The 20,007-nt window shown below is 37.9% G+C and overlaps 2 protein-coding genes across 9 annotated transcripts in view; both read right to left on the reverse strand.

Moving 5' to 3' along the window:
- CSRNP3 (cysteine and serine rich nuclear protein 3) overlaps positions 1–7,165 on the reverse strand; it is a 108,123-nt gene extending 100,958 nt beyond the window's left edge. Inside the window, exon 1 of one of the 2 annotated variants that reach the window (XM_027636546.1) lies at positions 7,065–7,165. The gene's annotated coding sequence lies outside the window, so the exon portion shown is untranslated. Of the gene's footprint in view, positions 1–5,247; positions 5,269–7,064 lie in introns of those variants that run through there. The other variant, XM_027636552.1, reaches the window with a different exon arrangement.
- A 1,507-nt stretch (positions 7,166–8,672) lies between these two features.
- The window catches only part of LOC113943978 (sodium channel protein type 2 subunit alpha), a 76,726-nt gene continuing 65,391 nt past the window's right edge, over positions 8,673–20,007 (reverse strand). For 4 of the 7 annotated variants that reach the window (XM_027636458.1, XM_027636464.1, XM_027636461.1 and 1 more), the window contains 6 exons: positions 16,189–16,470; positions 15,604–15,657; positions 14,435–14,572; positions 13,694–13,798; positions 13,257–13,527; positions 8,673–11,998 (listed from right to left, as the gene is read on the reverse strand). In XM_027636458.1, the coding sequence (XP_027492259.1) occupies positions 10,803–11,998; positions 13,257–13,527; positions 13,694–13,798; positions 14,435–14,572; positions 15,604–15,657; positions 16,189–16,470 (2,046 nt within the window). In that variant the 3' untranslated portion in view covers positions 8,673–10,802. The remainder of the gene's footprint in view (positions 11,999–13,256; positions 13,528–13,693; positions 13,799–14,434; positions 14,573–15,603; positions 15,658–16,188; positions 16,471–20,007) is intronic. The other 3 variants (XM_027636459.1, XM_027636460.1, XM_027636463.1) reach the window with 2 other exon arrangements.

Here is a 20,007-nt window from a genome sequence, read left to right on the forward strand (position 1 = left end):
AAACCCTAATAGTGATCAATTTAGGGACTATTCTAAGTCTTTAAATTATCTTCATTAAGCACAAAACATGTCAGTAATTTTTTTTTTTTAGATCAGAATTTTTATCAGACTGCTCCTAAAAAAAAGATTGAAATAATTACTTTTAATCATTAGCTATTCACAAATTTAATCCACACTGCATTCTGAAAACTAAAGTAGGAATCTTCTTTAAAATCCCTATTCATAAGGCAGGCAAAGAACTTCTCAGCAAGAACATCAGTTCTGTGCAATCACGCACTGACACCTAGTGAATACTTGCAGTCAAGAAGTCCTGTTGCTTATCTCCTCCTGTTATCTCCATGCAGGACAAGTGTTACCAATATATTCATCCTGACAAGATGCTTCACATATAGACTGTGTTTCTCTTCTTGTAATTAGAGAGACATTAGGGTGTGCGGTATTTCTTGCACATGAGCATGAGAAGACAAAAAGCATCTGACCTGCTCAAAAAGGTGTATGTCCCTGTAAATGAGTCACTACTTTGTTCTGCTTTTCATCCATAATGGCAGCCTAGTGACCAGTGCACAGGGTGTCACTGAGAACAAGCAGACAAGTTCTTCGAGATGAGATGTATTTTGCAAACCCCCAACTCCACTCAGGGAGTCAGCTGGCTCCATACACAGCACAATTGTTTTCTTTCCATTATGCAGCAGATGGTGCTGGAGATGATCTGAAAAGCCCTTAAACGTGAACAGCACACGCAGAGAAACAGCGGAGACTGCAACCAGAGGATTTATAGCCGAGAACAATCTGGGGTCAGTGATTATGTCATCAAATTGTCACTCCTCCTAATGCGTCTCAACGGAGATGCAGAAGCTGGCTGTGTGACCCATTCATCCAGCTTCATGCACAATCACCAGCCCCACATCCTCTCCACAAACAACAGAAAATATCTGACATTGCAACTCAGCTCTTCTTATTCTTTACTTGCATGTAAGGGATCCCTTCCCCTAAACTTTGCACATTTCTGAAGCATAAAACCCAAGTAAGCAACTATCTGTTCTCTTGAATTCTCAGGGAGCACTGGACAAATTATTGACTGAAAAACTGCACTGCCTGGTATTACAAGCAAAGCCAGAAAAACAAATGCCAAAATAAGCCTTCAAGTTGTTACAAATGGGTTGAGGTTGCGTTGGAAGGCAAGGCGGAAGATAATGCAATACTCTGCCAGATGCTATCAGTCACCATAAATCTTTTCAGACCCATATTCAAGAGTCCAGTTTTCATAGCTTGATTTTCTTAAATTCCCAAACATATGGATGTCCCAGAATCACCTACAGCATTCTGAATTATATACTACCGTAGCCTGTAACCTTTAATTTTTTTTAAATATTAGCACTAAATTGACTTTGGTGGAAGTCAATTGGAAGAAAAAGTTAAAATTAGTCATTTCAGAACTTCGATCTTCACTTGAAAAAACTGATATGCATCTAGCTCAATTTCCCTCTCATGTGTAACTCAGGTTATTTTGTTACAGCTATGACACACACAGGTGATAGCAGTAGTGAAAAGTCTTTTACAAATGGGTATTTGGATGAAGTTATTACCTAAATACTATGTTGCTCTACTCCTGTACAATATCTGTCCAGCAGAACTGCTTGCCTTTGGATGAGTAGCTTCAGTTGCAGAGATCAAAGTGGTGTTTTATCCTTCTCATGACTCCATCATAATCCTACATTTCAGTGGTGATGGTGGTAGGGCAAGACAGAGGTCTCCTAGCCCAAATCACATGAAGATCAGCAGGCCACTGGCCCTCACTTTCCAAATTTATTTTTAATGCATCTCTAAATTGCCTTTCCCACATCATAAGGATAAATTTCTTAGATGTACTATTCAGAAGCTTTTACAACATAAAATTATCTAGTTTACCCATGCTGTTTGTTTTAGCAACTGCATCATTCCCATTATCTTTTTTACCAGTTACAAAACAAAACAACCCAAACTTAACTGTTGGGGTATGGAGGGAACTTGACAAATCTGAATAACTGGTTTCTTATTTTGGAACAAGTGTTCAAAAGCAAAAACAACAACAAAGAACACCTATCTAACTCAGAAAAAATGTCCCATGCCCTAAGCATAGTTACAGGATAAGCCTTCATAGAGTAACTACTTGGTTCAGGATACATCCCAAACCACCCATGTAGTCATCTGAGATGGTGAGGGATAGACACAGAAAAACACACAAGACTGTTGCCACTGTTAATAAATTTTAGTTTGTGATTCAGAAGCAGTATTTTGAGATCTTTTAGTTAAAATGTATTGTGTTAAAATGTACATTTAAAAAGTAAATATTTTATAAATGCATCTTAAAAGCAAGTCCAAGCCAAACTAAACATTAGCAGAAGCCAATGCAAATCCTGAGCAACTTTAATTGTCATTACTTTTTATATGCATATGCAATGTTCACAAATACATCGACATACAAATTTATACCTAGTGCACTGTCTCCTGTTTGTCAAGACTGCACTTGGAAGAGGACATGTTTTGTATGCTATCACAACAGTATGCCTTGACAGTTTTTCCACCGTCTCTTATACTATGTTAAAAATTAGAACAGGTAATTATATTCTTGTCATATAGGAATTCCCATTTAGGTGTAAGCTTATGGGCAAAACACAGATGATTAAGGGGAGGGACATGAAGGGGGACAGTAGAGTATCTGATCAGCTTTCATGGATCAAAATTTCATCTGTAATAAAGAAAATTTATATCCCCTCAAACCAGTATCCTGCTTTGCAGCTCAAAAATCCTTGTTGCCATGGGAACTGCAGAAGAAGTCAGTCATGACATAGCAAGGCTGTAACAGAAACAAGTCTGCTGTGAAATGACCAGTAGTCCAGGGTTTTGCATAAGACACTTGAGTATTTTCAACTTGACAACAAAATGCTTCTTCAAATCTTACTTCCAAACCCTCCTTCCACAAGTATTTTGCAAATTTTCACTAAAAGCTATATATTATTTATACAAAACAAGGCTAAGTAAATTTGTGTTTAAGATCCACTACCTCCAGTGCAAAAATACCAGCTTGCGTATATGTCTTTTCCAGATATACTTGGTACAAAGCGTACAGTATTGATTTACATTACTGTGCTATGTGCAGATGGACTGAGCAAACAGATCTTCCTGAAAAAGACAGAAGAGACAAAAAAAAGACTAATGCACCTGGTGAGAAGCACACACATAAACAAAAAAAAATAAGATTGCATAGGACTAAGTGTGTAAAGCAAGACTCCTAATGCAATTGTTTAAAACAATATTTCAAGGTTATTCATGCAATTTGCCCTTCACATCTGTGCTCTCACCAGGTAACAAAAATTAGTGCTTGATTACTGAAATAGAGTAAGCCTTTTGAGAAGGCTGTTGGCACTTCAAAGCAAAGTGAAAAATCAGTGTCAAACTCAGAGTCACGCAATTCCCACTTGAACACAAACAGTTCCCAGAAGTGTGAATTAAAAACTCCCAGCAGGCTGATCAAAGGATCCATGTAATAACATGGAATTCATACGATCAAACATACCCTTTTCAGCACCCCATTATAATCTTATCAAGGCACTAGATTTATTTTCCTGTCAAATATGTGCATGATACAAAATGTCTCGAGAACACTGCATGGTAAGTACTGCACTGAAACGATGTGACCTCTAGGTCACATATGCCAATTCATAACACAACAATGAAGTTGCGAAAAAACCCTGGAGAAAACAGTTTTGCAGAACAGTAGCTGCAAAAATTGCTTTTATATGTCAAAGCAGTCTCAGTATATATGTTTAAAATACCTTTTCCTTTTAACATTATAACCACTTAATTATCAGATTATGGCAAACTAGTTTAAAAAGAATCCTTGGAAACTAGGTACAAGTCTTATCTGCAGACTGGTTCACAATTCCAGATTGCTCTTCAGAACCATTAATTAGGAAATACATTCTTTTTTGTCTGTTCTTAAATAATTACTTTTTTATCTGTTCTAACAACACTTGCTTATCAGACAGCACGCTATACAGAATGTATTATCACTGAAACCAATTAGTTTGAATTAGCTTCATTTCATCCCCCTCCCTGGAGTGCAGATAAGGGCGGCTGCCTCCAATCTGGCCATGCCCACTCTCCTTTTTTACCTGGCCCATGCACCCTGGCACAGAAGTGCTCAGGTCTTGCAAAAGAAATCATCAAATAACTGAGGATATTCAGAGCGATGCAAGGCACTGCTAATGGAGAAAGTACTCACCTAGGAATTAGGAAATGCAACAGGTTTTGGGGTTTTTTTACCAATCAGAGCCACATAATAAACAGGATGATGGGGAGGGGGGCAACAATACCTGCATCTTTATTATGGCTTGCAAAAGTATTTAAATTGGGCTCGAGAAGTCAAGCAGTTTACAACAAAGTGAAACAGGTGTGAAATACTTTTCAAGGTAAATTGTTATATTCAAAATAGCATGGTATTATTCATTTGAAAAGTTTTTAGAATTAGCAAAAATATAACTGTCTTTAAACAGGTTATGGGGCAAGGAAGTAACTAATATAGCACAACAATGTATACTACAAATAATAAAAAACATAGGAAAATACTTAATCTTCTTCGTCATTTTATATGCATATATCAGTCCTTCACTTAATACTGCATCTATTTGATGAATCTGTTTTTCAGTGACACGGATGTTCTGCATTTCTCAGATTCATATACACATTATATGCAGATGTCTTTGCTGCCAGAGACATCCAAACCTTATCCTCTGGCTCACTGTTACTCTAAATTAGCATGCTGGTTTTGGTTGGGAGGGAATTAATTTTCTTCCTAGTAGCTAGTGTTGTGGTGCTGTGTTTCCGATTTGTGCTGAAAATGGTGCTGGTACTTCAGGGATGTTTCTGTTATTGCTGAGCAGCACTCAGAGTCAAGGCCTTTTCTGCTCCTCACACAGCCCCACCAGCAAGGAGGCTTGGAGTGCACAAGAAGTTGGGAGGGGACACAGCTGAGACAGCTGATCCCAACTGACCACAGGGATATCCCACACCATATGGTGTCATGCTCAGCATATAAAGCCGGGGGAAGGAGGACATGTTTGGAGTGACTGCATTTGTCTACCCAAGTCACCATTCCCTGTGGTGGAGCCCTGCTGTCCTGGGGATGACTGAAAACCTCCCACACCATGGGAAGTGGTGGATAAATGCCTTGTTTGGGTTTGTTCATGCACACCACTTTTGCTTTACCTATTGAACCATCTTCACTTCAACTCACAAGTTTTCTCACTTTTACCCTTCTGATTCTCTTCCCCCACCCCGCTGGTGGGGACTGAGCAAGCAGCTGTGCAGCATTTAGTTGGCAGCTGGGGTTAAACCACAACAGTCAGTCAACATCAACCATCTGTAGAAGATTCCTCTATAGAAAGTAAACCAAACCACAGTTCAGCTCCATTCACCCCCTCTCCACTTTGAACAAACAGACTAAGGTAGCACATCCGTGCTGTAACACCTGTTTGTGGTAAAGCCAAACTGTGCTGTTGGTGTGAAAAGTACCAAACTAGGCTGCGTGCTGCTCTGTAGCCTCTCTACAAGGCCATTTGTTTCTGAAGTACAACAACTTACAATAGTGAATATGTGTTGCACAACCTCTTGTCATTGGTTATTGCTCATTCCCTCCACAGCCTTTGCTATGCAATCACAAAGGCAGGAAATAATTTTAAACTGTTATTAGAAAAACCTTACAGAATCCAAAATCTAGAAAGTATAGCACAAGACCTATCACAAAGGTAAAATCACAGCAAGGTAACACCGCATGCTGCAATCACTTCTCAGACTATTACACAAGTAAGAAAGTTCTATTCATTTCATGATAAAAACTAAATAGATCTATAAAGCTCCAAGACTATTTTAAAATAAAGGATGCTTAGTCACAAACTATCTCTTCAAGTTCTCTGGTTTTGCTGCTTTTAATTGAATTCTCTAAAATAAATTATGATGAGGTTTTTAGCATCCTGCATTCAAGTAGTAAGGGATGTTGCTGGGCTAGCATGAACTATCGTTCATACAACGAAACACAAAAATGACATATTAAAACAATAACCACGTATAAGAACAGGCATACAGAAAGGGCAGACCTTCCTTTATTTTTAAAGTTTTTAAAAGCTGTATTTTAGAGATTACTTTGGCCTGCTTCCCTCTGACAAGATTAAATAGCACAGAAGTCATTCTGGAGTCACCCTATGGTATGCCACTCCAGTATCTTTGCCCTTGGGTCTTTATTTACTTTGCCACTTCTCAGGGTAAATACATTAAAATTTACAAGCCTCTTCGCTATGTAAAAAAAATCCATTCTCCAGTTTGCACACTGACAAAACAAGGGTGACAAACGTGGATGTGAAATCTTCTGTGGCAGACTTTTGTTAGCAAATCTTCTCCCAGTAAAATGCAACCTCATTCAGAACACTACAATATATGGTGGGTATAATTCACCGGTATGTGTGAAAGAACATGGGAAACTGAGTGTGTTTTTCAGCCTGTAGCAACCAGCCTATTATTTAGCACTACTGGCCTGGGTCAGCCACTGCCCCTGCACAACTGTCTGCCTTTCCGATTTAGGGACAATCACTCTCTCTATGACTTACAAACTCAGGTGCCCGTGGGGTTTGCTATTCTCCTCACCCAGAACCCGCCGCTCCTGGGCTGGCAGCGGGTGCTCCTGGGCTCCACCGCCGCCTCTGCGCTTGGAGACACCCCCTGCGCTTACCTGCACCGCCGCTATCCCAGCGCATCCCGCCGCCTCCCCGCTTCGCCAGCCGGTCCTTCGCTGGCGACCGCAAGTACCGGGGACGCCCGGCCGCCGCCCTCCATCCCCGGCGGGGAGCGCGGCCAAGCGGCGCTTTCCCAGCCCCGGGGCGAGGTGACCCCAGGGAGGGGTGACCCCGAGCGGCTCCCGAGGGCCGCTCCCCCCTCCCCGGGCAGCCGCTCGGCCCCCGCCTCCCGCCCGGAGCTCGCGGTGCCCCCGGGAACCAGCCGGCCCCGGCCGCATCTCCCCGCGCCCCCCTCACCTGCAGGCGCGGGCGGGTCCCGAGGCCCCCGATGGCCGCCGGGATGGAGCAGGCTCTCCCTACCTGCCCGCCGCCCGCCGCTCCATGCGCGCCGCGCCCGCTGCTCGAGCGGAGGGTGGAGCGCTCCCAGCCGGGGGGCGGTGCTAGGCCAGGGCCATGGGGCGGTTCTGTGCCGGGACCGGGGGGCGGTGTTGGGCCGTGGGGCGGCGCTGGTCAGCGGCCAGAGGTCGGCGTCGGGCCGGGCCCGGGGGGCGGTTCCGTCCCGGAGCCGCGGGCGGACCGAGCGGCCGGAGCCGCCTCGCGGCTGCGCGCGCTGCCCGGGCGGGGGGAGCGCGGGAGGCGCTGCGGGGACACACCCGGGCAGCGCCGGTGTCCGAGGGGACACACGTGTGCCCGGTACCTCTACACATGTTAGCAAAAAAAAAAAAAAAAAGAAAAAAAAGGGGGGGAAAAGGGCACCCAAACAAAACCACAGCTGTTTGTCACGTTTGAGGCATTTAATTAATTTTTTTCCTTTGTACTAGTCTTCTGTTAATTACAACCCCCTGCCGGACGCATACTGATTATTTTCAGAATGGTCTAATTCATACGCATATATTATTTATGTACCTGCATTTTTTTCAACATTTTTTTGTTGTGGTTTTTTTTTTTTTTTCACAAAATCAACCATACATGAGGAAATTTGTCCTTAAATTACAGAATTTCAGATTCTCTCATCTCTCCCTATCTTACACCCTATCCTGACGACTGTTACTTCACAGCCTGAGGTAAAAAATCTAATTGTGATACTGCAGCCTAAGAGCTCGCTACACTAATGTAGCAATGGTCATTTGTAGAGTAAACGATCTCCACAGACCATCAGTAGTAGAAGACTGTGGAGGGAAGAGATGGAGGGCACCCACCATCCCACTGCTCCATTTGCTGGGGTCCACACCCAAAGCTCGGACTTCCACATAACACAGATCATTGGGTACATCTGGGTTTCCTGATATTATATGGAGTATCTGATGTGCACATCTGCATATCTGTGATGATTATTAGAGTTTGTGCTTTTAATTTGTTTAGTCACGACGTGACTTTAAATTTACAACAGAGAAAAGTTCTTTTTTGAAATAGCACTCAAATATGACTGCTACCTAAAAATTTGACTCTCATGTCTTAACACAAAATAATAAATTACACTTTTAAAATTATGAGGGAAACAACTTTTTCTTTATAGCACAAAGATAATTCTTCACGTCAAATGTAAAGTATCATTGAAATGATTCGTACTGCTTTTCAGCCTTGATAGCTAGAGAGTTAACATCTGTTTTTCTAGTTGTCTCAGAATAAATTATATGAAAAAGGGATTTAAGCATCATGAGCACAGAAACATTATCCTACTAGGATCCTAAACTGTATTAATAACCTGAAAAGTGCAAATCATATTAAACATCTTTCTGAAAGCATACAGCTTAGATTATTTTTAATTTTTGCAAATCTATTATTATAATGAATTCTAATCACTACTCATTATTTCTAACACTTTATATATTCTCGTTTTATTTTCATAGCATCTCTTTATAGCAAATAGTTTGTAGTGAAAAAAAGAAACAAAGAACCATTAAATACAATAAAAAATGAAGTCTTTATTCTTTTGGCTCAACTGTAATGTGGTTTACTGTTCTTTATGGTAATAGCATTTTCCTGCATGCAGTTCACCGACACACAAGTCAATATTTTTGTAAAAGGAGGAGTCAACATCGAATTTTTGCTTGTGTAAGAAACACAAAATGTCCTGATGTGATCAATTATACAAGTTTGCTATTTAATTCCTGTGGAAAAAAAAGCATTGTGGATCCCATATTATATTTAGAACAGTTCTAGTGCAGCATGAATCAACAAGAATAAGAATAGTCTATGTAAACAAACACTGGTAAAGATTTCATGAATAAAAAGACTACCTTGAAACTTCTGATGCAGGCAGTGCTAGAATTTTAAACAAATCTTCCCCACCACATTTCAATTACAAGTTATATCTATTTGGAAGCAAGTGCATTTTGGACTCAGTTTGAAACTTATTTCACATTAAAATGTGTGCAAAAATACAGTACTAATAAAAAAGCAGAAACCTAAAGCTACCCCATTCTTTCCTTTGTTTCTTATTTTGTGAAGTTCTTGAATTAAAAAGTGCTATGGATAGAAGGTAACAAAAGTGACAGTAACATCAACCTGAAGATAATTCTCATTTCTTATTTTATGTACAAAACGCTGAAAAATAAAATAAAATGGTATTTTTTACAATATTTATATTTTCTTAGAAAATTCTATCCATGTATTTTTCAACAGATTAAGCAGTTTGCAACATATCCTGTACAGTCTGACTATACACCGTACAGTAGTCACTTAAAATTTTATAATGCAAAGCAAGAAGCTCTTAAATAGCTGCAAACTATTGCTTGATGTTGTGAAAGAATGATGACCGATTGACCAATTTATTTCACTTAACCACTGAGATATGGCTTCCCATATTAGACTCTTAACAGTGGAAGGAGTAGAATAACAGCAGCAAAGGCAAGATAAACATGCATCAGTGATAGCTTCCAAACTATCTATAATGGTACAGAATATTTCATATTAGCTGTTGAAAGCTTGCAAATTACACCTACTGTGGTACATATTTGATGCAATAAATATTGTGCACGTCATTATTTGTTTGCTCAAACATGCACCACGGGATAAAATAACTATTTACATAGACGGTACTTTTTTAATCAACACATATAATGTCAACCTTGCTGAGAGCAGAAGATGGCTAAATGATACTGCAGGGTGAAGCAGAACAACTTTATAATTCTTAAGTTTTGCAAGTTTTTGGTAAACACAATTTCCCAAGGTCAGGTAGGCGGTTTTTCGCACAAGAATACTTAAAAGTGGACTCATGTCCCTCGGAAAAATTTTTACGCAGAGTTTGTTCAACCACAGTTAAATGATTAATGAAAAAATAAAACATCTGTTCTATTATTGTAGACTCTATGGGACTTTACAGGCACATTAAGATTTGTCTGGATGAGATACTAGATGGATACTGTTATTAAGCACCTCAAAATATAGAGCCACCCTGAAACATGGAAGTAGTCAGACTGCTGCTTTGTGCGACGTCATGTTTTTCCATGCATGAACTACAAGTGCAGCATGCCTTCATGCAAATCACTTCAGTCTGTACATTATAGAGAATCCGAGAGTAGAACACCTGGTCCTCATACCCCCTTCCCCAACATAAAACCCATTTACAAAAATAGTCACATATAATAGTAAACAACCTGTGAATTAAAAAATGATAAGTTCACCAACACTGATTTTTGTAAAAATATGGCAAATGTGACTGTTGAAATGCTAACAGTGGATACAATTTTTGTACTGTGTGTTTCATGTTAAACACAGAGATTCATAGGTTTGCACCCTTTTTTTTTAACTGGTCCCTACCATCTGATTGGCCATTTTATCATCTCTTCAGCACTGTCAGCTGGTACTAAAAACAACAACCTCCTGTCAAGATGTTACCCTGTTTTACAGAGTTGCAGTTTGATGACGAGGGGTCACTGTCTTGTTATAGGCACTGACCTTATATATATAATCATATATATATCTATATATGTAAAAACTGACAGTTTGGCATGTACCTCCTACGGGAGTCCTGTTGACACAAATACATACTTTTTCAGGCTGTAAACAGTTTATCCCAAACATCATTCTGTGTTACTTTTTACTTTCCTTGCTGTCTTTACCTTTATCTTCTTTTTCTGATTTGTCTTTTTCATATTTATCCTTGTCTGGCTTTGTTACACTGTCATAAGAAGGTGGGGAGGTTGTGGATGGGGTCATGTCTGTTTTTTCTGGAGTAGAGTTCTCATTTAGTTTATCCATTATCATATCTTCTTTCATGGGCAGATCATCCTCCTCTTTACCTTTATCCTGACTAAATATACATGACACTTTTTTGAATTTTTGTCTTAAAAGATGACGTCTGTAAGCACGCTGAATGATGACAGCAGACACCTCCTCCTGCTTTCGTTTCAATGTGGTTGTAATTGGTTCATAGGAGACTTTAGAAGGATTGGCTGCCATAAACCGATCTTCCATCTGTATTCTGAGGGCATCCATCTCTCCACTTTCCCCCAAAACACGCTTTGTGAAAGCAAACAGGATGTCAAGGCAGTGAATTCTGTCACCACTCACCATGGGCAGATCCATTGCAATGAGCTGGACTTTGTTCGGTTTTGCGATGAGAAGAGGCGGATCTAATGAAGCTGCAAAATCTGATAGTTTACTGAACTCTATGAATTGTGTTGCATCGGGATCAAATTTCTCCCAAACCTCATAGAACATCTCAAAGTCGTCCTCGCTCAAGGGTTCAGCACTTTCCTCAGTAGCAACACTGAAGTTCTCCAAAATCACAGCAATGTACATGTTCACCACTACCAGAAAGGAGATGATAATGTAGCTGACAAAGAAGAAAATCCCAACAGAAGGGTTGCCACAGTCACCTTTCACAGAGCTCCCAGGATGATCTTTATGGGGATCACAGTCGGGCTCTCCACTGTTCAGAATTGGGGCGAGCAAACCGTCCCAGCCAGCAGACGTGGTGATCTGAAACAGGCAGATCATGCTGTTGCCAAACGTTTCAAAGTTGAACATGTCATCGATCCCAACTTCCCTCTTAACATAGGCAAAGTTGGACATGCCAAATATCGCATAGATGAACATGACCAGGAAGAGCAGCAGACCAATGTTGAACAGAGCAGGAAGAGACATCATCAAAGCAAAAAGCAGAGTGCGGATTCCCTTGGCGCCTTTAATGAGGCGCAGGATTCGACCGATTCTGGCAAGTCGGATGACTCTGAATAGTGTGGGGGATACAAAGTACTTCTCAATCATCTCAGCTAAGAACATACCTAGAGAAAGACAAGTTAAATCAGTAAAGAGTATTATTATATTTAAAAACCACTGCTAAAGATTTATTCTACAAATATTGTAGAACTTTAGAAGAATAGGATATTTACACGGATTTTTAGAAATTAGCCATTCAGTTGTTTTTACGAAGCCTTTATAGTTTGGTATGCTTTGGAAACTAACAAATCCCAACAGAAATTCTGAAGCAATTTGCAGGATAATGGAAAACTGCATCAATGATTCTTCTGAGTATTAATTGCATGAGAATGTATGTGAACAGACAAACAAATACACAACATCAATCTTTTTTTAGGGCAAACTGATAACTAGTGTATGTATGTTAGCAAATGCTGAGACCAGAGGAATACTCTTCTGTTTAATTGTAACAAAAATAATGTCAGTTAATCAGAAGAAAGGTTATATGTAGAGTAGTATTAAAATGTCATGTAATCAAGTTATGGTATTCAAAGAAAATACGTATGTTTGTAGAGAACTGCAACTTCTTAATGATACATAAAATAACATGAACACAAGTTTATTATTAGTGACACAGCAATTCAAATGTAAACAAACTGGTAATAAAAACATTTGTTAAACCTCATTGAAGAGTAGAAAAATTGAGCATTATATTATGTGCCTCAAAGCAGAAAATTAACTGCATCCTGGTTGGATATAAATATAGTAAAACCGATTCGCATATTAAGGAGTTCTGAAAAGTTAAAATAACACAATTTTTACTCAGTTCTTTCAGGTTTGCTGCTCTAGGTAAAGCAAAGATTAGTGGAGTCATTATTTGTTACTATATCTGCTTCAGCTCTGCATCTCCAGTTTCTCACTCCAGCTCAGGCATGAAACCTCTCCAGATCAAACAAAACTCTGAAGTCAGCTAAGGGTTTTACCCTGCTACCTAGGATATGTGCATGCTAACCAACAATAGTCCCACACAGATTTTACTCTTGGATTTTGGACTGCTGGACTCTTTCACCTGCAACTGCCACTGTAAATTTATACCAAAATTGATTTTTATGTATGCATTGAAATCTCTATTGAATTCAGAATAAAGATCTAATTTCAACTAATAAAAAAGTAGGAATATATGAAGCCTCTTGCTAAACAATTTCTTACCATACACTTTTCAGTTATTTTGTGGATAAGACTTTCTAGTGACAAAGTTGAACCAAAATATAAATAGATTTTACATGCCAAAAATGTTTCTGTTTCTACAGAATTAGACATTTCATAAAAATTAATTGCTCTTACCTACTATGGAGAGAATGACAACCACAAAATCAAAAATATTCCAACCTATAGTAAAGTAGTAATGGCGAAGTGAAATCAATTTCAGGACAAATTCTCCGGTGAAAAGTACGATAAACACCAGGTTAATCCAATATAAAATGTTTTCCATGTCTTCACTCTGATCATCTGTTTCTACCATCATTGTGACCATGTTAAGGCAGATAAGTATCATGATGCTGATATCAAATGCTTGTTTTGTTACAAAATCAAAGACCATGCCTTGGAATTTGTTCTGTTGGGGGTGGGGGAAAAGAGAAAAAAAAATTATTTGAGATAAATAAGGCTTTTCTTATATCACTTCTTGTTTTAGCTTACAACTTATTTCAGCCTAAGGCATAATTGAAAAAATCCAATTTTCATACAGATGTAAAAATAACAGAAAATATTTTTATTCTTACTGCTGGTCGAGGTATAGGCTTTTGTGGTTTCTTTGAACCCAATTTTTTCATTGCATTGTAGTATTTCTTCTGTTCCTCTGTCATAAAAATGTCTTGACCTCCAAAGTAAACCAAAGAGACAAAAACTGGTTACAATCATGTATCTTTATCGATTACTTAAAAATAATAGTAATAATCACTCTTGGTCACATTTTCTTCTGTGGGAAAATTTAGGACAGATATAAAAATCCTCTTCTATTATTTTTATAAATTAAGTATTAAGCTACACAAAGGGTTAATTCTGCAGCTGAAACACTAATACCTTTTGATGCAGTGTTGACAAAACAAAAAGACTAAAGAGCACAAATGAAGATAATACAAAGTTTGTTATTAAAGTTCAGAAATCTGCACTGCTGAGCTCTGTGATATGAAGGTAATATAGCAAAGAGTTTTTATAGCTAATTTTGCTATTTCAATGGATAGACTTTTTATGAGTCTACTGTAGGCTCCAGCCCCAAATCCACATCTTTACAAAAATGACAATGAGTATTTCACTAATCATGGACAGACATATCTTGTCAATTATCCATCAAGCCCTCATCAAGTCAAGCTGTAAGCTTTAATAATTCAATGTATTTAGCATGCAGAGCTCATATTAATTTATTATAGAAGAAAAAAATACTTAATGAATAAAATTTTTATGACTGGACCAAAATCAAGCATTTGTTTGATTTCTTTGTAGAATAATGATGAAGTACTTATCTTCTTTTTCTGCTGGTTGAAATTGTCTATGATGACACCAATAAAAAGGTTCAAGGTAAAAAATGATCCAAAGATGATAAAGATGACAAAGTAAAGATACATATACAGGTTATCTTCATACTTAGGCTGATCCAAAACCTGCAAAAACAGGCATAGAAACTTAGTTTAACAGTGAGCACAAAATATATGCTGGATAAAATTAGGGCTCTATCACTCTGATCTTTGCTTCTCACAGTCAAGTTCTGACATATCCATTCCACTGACTTTCAATCTATTAAGTTACATTCTTGAAAAAGAACTTTGCTATCAAACTTGATATTTCATTTTAAAAAATGTAACTGGCCTGTATGAATGTAGAATAAGTACTGAAGACACGATTAGTTTAAACTACTAAAGTTCCATCTATCTGAGTCTACAGATGAGGAGAAACACCAGCATGTAAATCTGCAGAATTTTCTGTAAATCATGTGGGAGCCCCTGATGTGGGCAGGCAGAGCTTTCACTGCTATGGGAATTAGGAAACTGCACCAGATTATGGAAGAGAGGCATCCAAGCGGTGTTTAGACTAAGCATATATTCTTGGTACAGCTATGCACACTGGTACAGCTACAACAGGCCTGCTGTGAGTGTAGCTGGAGCTTTACCAGTATAGTTTATTCAGTTGTCTACTTAGAACTACAGAAAAACTTGCACCAAGGGAGCAAGGAGGAGGCAAAAGGGTAAAAAAATGCGCAGGCCAAATTAAAAATAGGCACTGTGCCCTAAAGAAAGGAGTGGCTTGCAGAGCACAGTGAAAGTCTGAGCTTTAAAAAAAGATCAGCATTACAAAAAAACTTATCTCTGTATCAGTGCCTGTTTCCAAATATAAATAATTCCTCGATGCACAATAAGAGGAGGAAAAGGCGTTTCAGGCAACAGTTAAGTCTGGTGTGGGATTGAGGAATTTTGGTCCAACCATACCATCGAGAATGTGGAATCCTTTAGGACTGCTCCTCTGCTTTCCCTATCTCTTGTATTTTTCCTATGGTTTCCATTTTCTTTGACTACAAAATTATAATAGCTCCTTCTTCTCTCATTTTTACTGTTATTTCTGAAAGATGTTAAAATTACATTCTCAAATCTCGGAGCTCATACAGTCAAAACAAATGGAGTCAAGGGACTATACTTACATTACGAGAATCCACAGCTGCGTACATGATATCCATCCATCCTTTAAATGTAGCCTATAAAAAGAATACTGGTGTTTACATCACACTTTTCCTGGAAAATGGCTTGTCAGAAATGTTGTTTAAGACCTGACGACTAAGTGTCTTTAGCTCTCATCGTACAAACCAGCACAGTGCAACATTAATACCTGACTCTTGCTTTCTATTGCATGTTTTATTCATGCACAAGAATTGCAAGCAAATTCTAGTATCTCACTATAGAGGACATAGCACCTATTAAGAATTTTTATCCCTTATAAGTAATATCTGATGTAAAAGTTATTTTTTGTGCAAGTTATTTTTTTCAATACAGCCCAGGAGTATTAGGCTTAAATTACGTATTTTTTTCTCATAGTCAGCACAGCCCCTGGGTCTTGAATAATTTCTGTAGAGTCATGGATTTATCCCACACTTCATAATTCAAACCAAGAAGTGACAGACAAAATTTCTAAATTAAAAAAAAAAACCAATAAGAAATAACTTTTTATTGTTACAAGTCAGCAACAGAGATATAGAAAGAGAAATAGAAATTAAGGAGTGGTGACTTACCACTTGAAGCAGAGAAAGATAACCAAGGCCTACGTTATCGAAGTTAACCTTCACATTCTTCCACCGGGCAGTTTCATTGTTTTGTATGAGCTCCTCACATTGACTGTAGTTGTTGATTTGGCTGATGTCAAATCTCTCATCAGTTGTAGTGTTAACGCAGTAGTAAAATTTTCCAGCAAATAGGTTTACTCCCATGATACTGAAGATCAGCCAGAATATAAGGCAAACAAGAAGCACATTCATAATAGATGGAATCGCTCCCAACAGGGCATTCACAACGACCTAGAGGACAAATGAAACCGAAGAGAGACATTGTAAGAACACAGGCATCAGTACCTTACAAATGCATCATCAGCCTTTCTTAAATGTAACTCTGTTATAATTCTAATATCTGTGTTACACTGTTTTAATTGTTGAGAGTAACAAGTCAGAAAAGCAGTATAGAGAAAAGATAAAATGTCAACATAATTAGAAGTCAAAAATACAAACAGTAGCAAATGGTAACTTTAAAGACTGGGAAAAAATCAGAACAAACCAATAAAACAAACTAAAAAAATAATCAGAAAAAAAAGCATCTATTAGTTCTTTTTAGAATATTTACTTAATGTATGTCTGCAAAATCATGTCCATAATAAATATAATCGCTGATTGAATCAAACAAACCACATTTTTTATATTACACGTTTACTGGGTAAACAGTTAAAATCTATTACTGAGCAAATTTTTAACTGAAATTAATTTTAAGTCTTTTTAAAAATAAAACTCAGGGACGTGTGCATGTTCATTTGGATGGTTACGTAGAAAATGAGAAAAGAAGCAGTGTTCAAACCAGGAAACCTGCTGAGTGTCTGAACACACCAAAGCTGTTAGGGTTCAGGCAAGTGGCAGATAAAACTTGAAGAAGAGACTTGATTTAATTCCCAAACGAATTTTGGGAAAAATCAGGCTTCGGGAAAGAAAAATGTGAAAATGAGTTCATGTATGATGATGAGCAATGATTAAAAACATGCCAGATTGAAAATAAAACAAGTAAGGAAAATAAAATTAGGGAGAAAGTAGGTCCATTATGAATGAAAATTATTAATTTAATGATGGAATTGATGAACCACTAAATTAGTTAATTCTTATTTTAAATCTTTCTGTAAATAACTCTAACAATATAAAATTTAGTAACTGTGGAGCACTGCTGCCAACTTTGCCAAAACAATTGAATCAGATCCTTACACCCTAATGAAGATTATTTTTTTAAATGCAGAACAGTAGTTATTATGTTGATGGAATAGTTTATAATTAATTAGTTTCTACGATGTAGGCACTAGGGCAGATCCTCTAGCATACTAAGCTAATTGTTTCTGTTTGAAATACAAATATGTAGTTTAACCCTGTAAAGTATTTTGGTATTACAATTATATCTACAATTAATAGCATCCATAGAATCAATTAACTATAAAATTAGTCATCCAGGTAAATCGCCTTTCATTCATTCGCCATTTTACAGAACAGAAAATAAAACCTTTGAATGTTAGAGTAGGTGGTGAACACCACTGTCACGTGTGCTCTAAAGTTGCATTGGGCTGAAGGAAAGGAGCAATACCTGCTTTACTTTCAGGGCTCCAATCCTGCCAAAACACTACCTCTTTTGGGTGATACATACGTTGGACTATATTTGAGATCCTATAGGACTTCAATGAAGTTGTTTTTATGTTAAATTTAGAAGCTGGACCAAATAAGGTTCCTTTCAATGTAAATTACTCCATGACTCTATAAAAGCATAGAATGCTGCATTAAGTCCAAACCTGCCATCCTTTAGTTTGTTTTTTTGCTTGCTTCCTCCCCCCCCCATATTTTAAATCACGATTTAATAATTGGTTATTTCTAGTGGGGAAATTTAAAAAAAATTAGAATAGTTTCTTAATCATACTAAAAATCTCCTTGGCAATACCTATTATAAATCAGTAAGCAAAAATAGTATAGCATTTTATCACTGAGCAACTGGGTAGAGAGGATTCCCTGACTAATGGATAAATCTCTTCTGACTATTTTAACAGTGCTGTCTTGTGCTGACAGGCTTGTACCAGCACTGTCAACATCATGACTGTGGAAGGCCATAAGGAGTTGTTTGACCTAAGCAAATGAATATTCTAAAAACAATACTGAATTAGTTTAAATTGGAAATATTTTCCAAATGTATTAGTCATTACTTTTACATAAATTTTATTTCAAGTTATCTCAATTCTTCTACCTAAAAAATATAAGTAGATTTCTTAAATGAAGTGATATCATCCATCAGGAATCATTATTGAGATATAAAGGGATAGTTAATGAAGTAAAAATATTTGTCCTCAAGCTTCCAGTCTCAGTACACCTGAGAATTCTGTTCCTGTTTCTGCTACATCTGCAGGTCCAGTCATGTTCTTCATTTTTTAATTTCTGGATTCCTACAGCTGACCTACTTTCTCTGGTTTTAGTCTGAGTCCTGAATCTATAGAGGACCAGCTTGTAATATGAATCATTTGAAGACACTCAAAACACACAGTTGCGCATCACTGGAAATGACTATGTTATAAACAGACATCTTGAATTTCCATGTCTCAGACCTTAAAATGTTCTCATACTAATTCCTTCATCACCTTCAGGTACTGGATCTTTCAAGACACTAAACCTAGAATAAATTACTTTAAAGAAGGCAAAATTCATTATATCCATAGGAAAATTTCAATGGTTAATTGCTTAACTAATAAAAATATAGATCATATTTCTAGTTTGACACTATCTAATTTTTTTAATATCTTTTGCTAAAGTCATAAATCTCCTCCATATTTGAGTATTTTACAAAGATACAGCTGGCAGATCAGGATCCAATCAGTAGGTAAAGTTTACACCAACACAGAATTCATGGGACTGACAATTACCAATAAACCTTCATGACAAAGTGATTGTTTTTTCCTTGCCACAATAAATTGCCACTTTATATGCAATTTACTGTGCATATAAAATTTGTAATATTTTTGGTTTGGTTTTTTTCCTAATCATTGTCATAAAGAAAACCCCCAGCTAATGCAGTTTTTAGTGAAACACTAGTGAGGTTTTAGACAGGCCTTACACCTGATATAAACATCCCACATTTTCAAATTTGCTTTAGTAAAGCTCTAGAAATGTGTTGGAGACCAGGAAATGGTATTTCCTATTTGAATTTATAATGTTTCACCAAAGCCTGTCTTGTTTTTGATTGAAGCCTCCTCTCTTACTTTCCACACATGTAGAGCATCACATTTTCTCACCAATTTGTAGTTGAGTTACAAATTTGCTAATCAGCTTACAACCTGGGGTGCCAAAGATCACAGCAGGGAGCTCACAAAAGGATCACTTTTAATGACAGCAATAGGGTTCCAGTTCAGGTGCATCTGCTGTTTAGATCTGTGGCAGTATGTCCAGACAGATGGACCCCGAAGGTGTATGTCAGACATCTTCCTGTGGTGGGTACTACAAAAAGCTACGTGTATCTACCATCTCCAGTTGTACACTACTACCCCTAAGAGAAACATTTCTAGAGCTTTCAAGTCACAGCAGAATGCATAAGATCTGTCCATTTCAGTGCACTGAAGAAGTGATCCAAACTAATGAATTTGACTTTGCACTGGAACAGACTGAGCATGCCCCACTGGGCAGCTGAGGGGCTCAGCTGTGGTAACTGCCACGCTGCTAATGAACAGCTGGGGACAGGTTATTCTTGAATATACCCAACTCTGACAGCAAAAGTCTGATATGTTTTCAGGCTGCTTAGTGTTTTATAGATTATAATCAACATTTTAGAATTAA

This window comes from Corapipo altera, unplaced genomic scaffold, assembly GCF_003945725.1.
Source record: "Corapipo altera isolate COAL_440 unplaced genomic scaffold, ASM394572v1 45, whole genome shotgun sequence".
Classification (NCBI taxonomy): Eukaryota; Metazoa; Chordata; class Aves; order Passeriformes; family Pipridae; genus Corapipo; species Corapipo altera.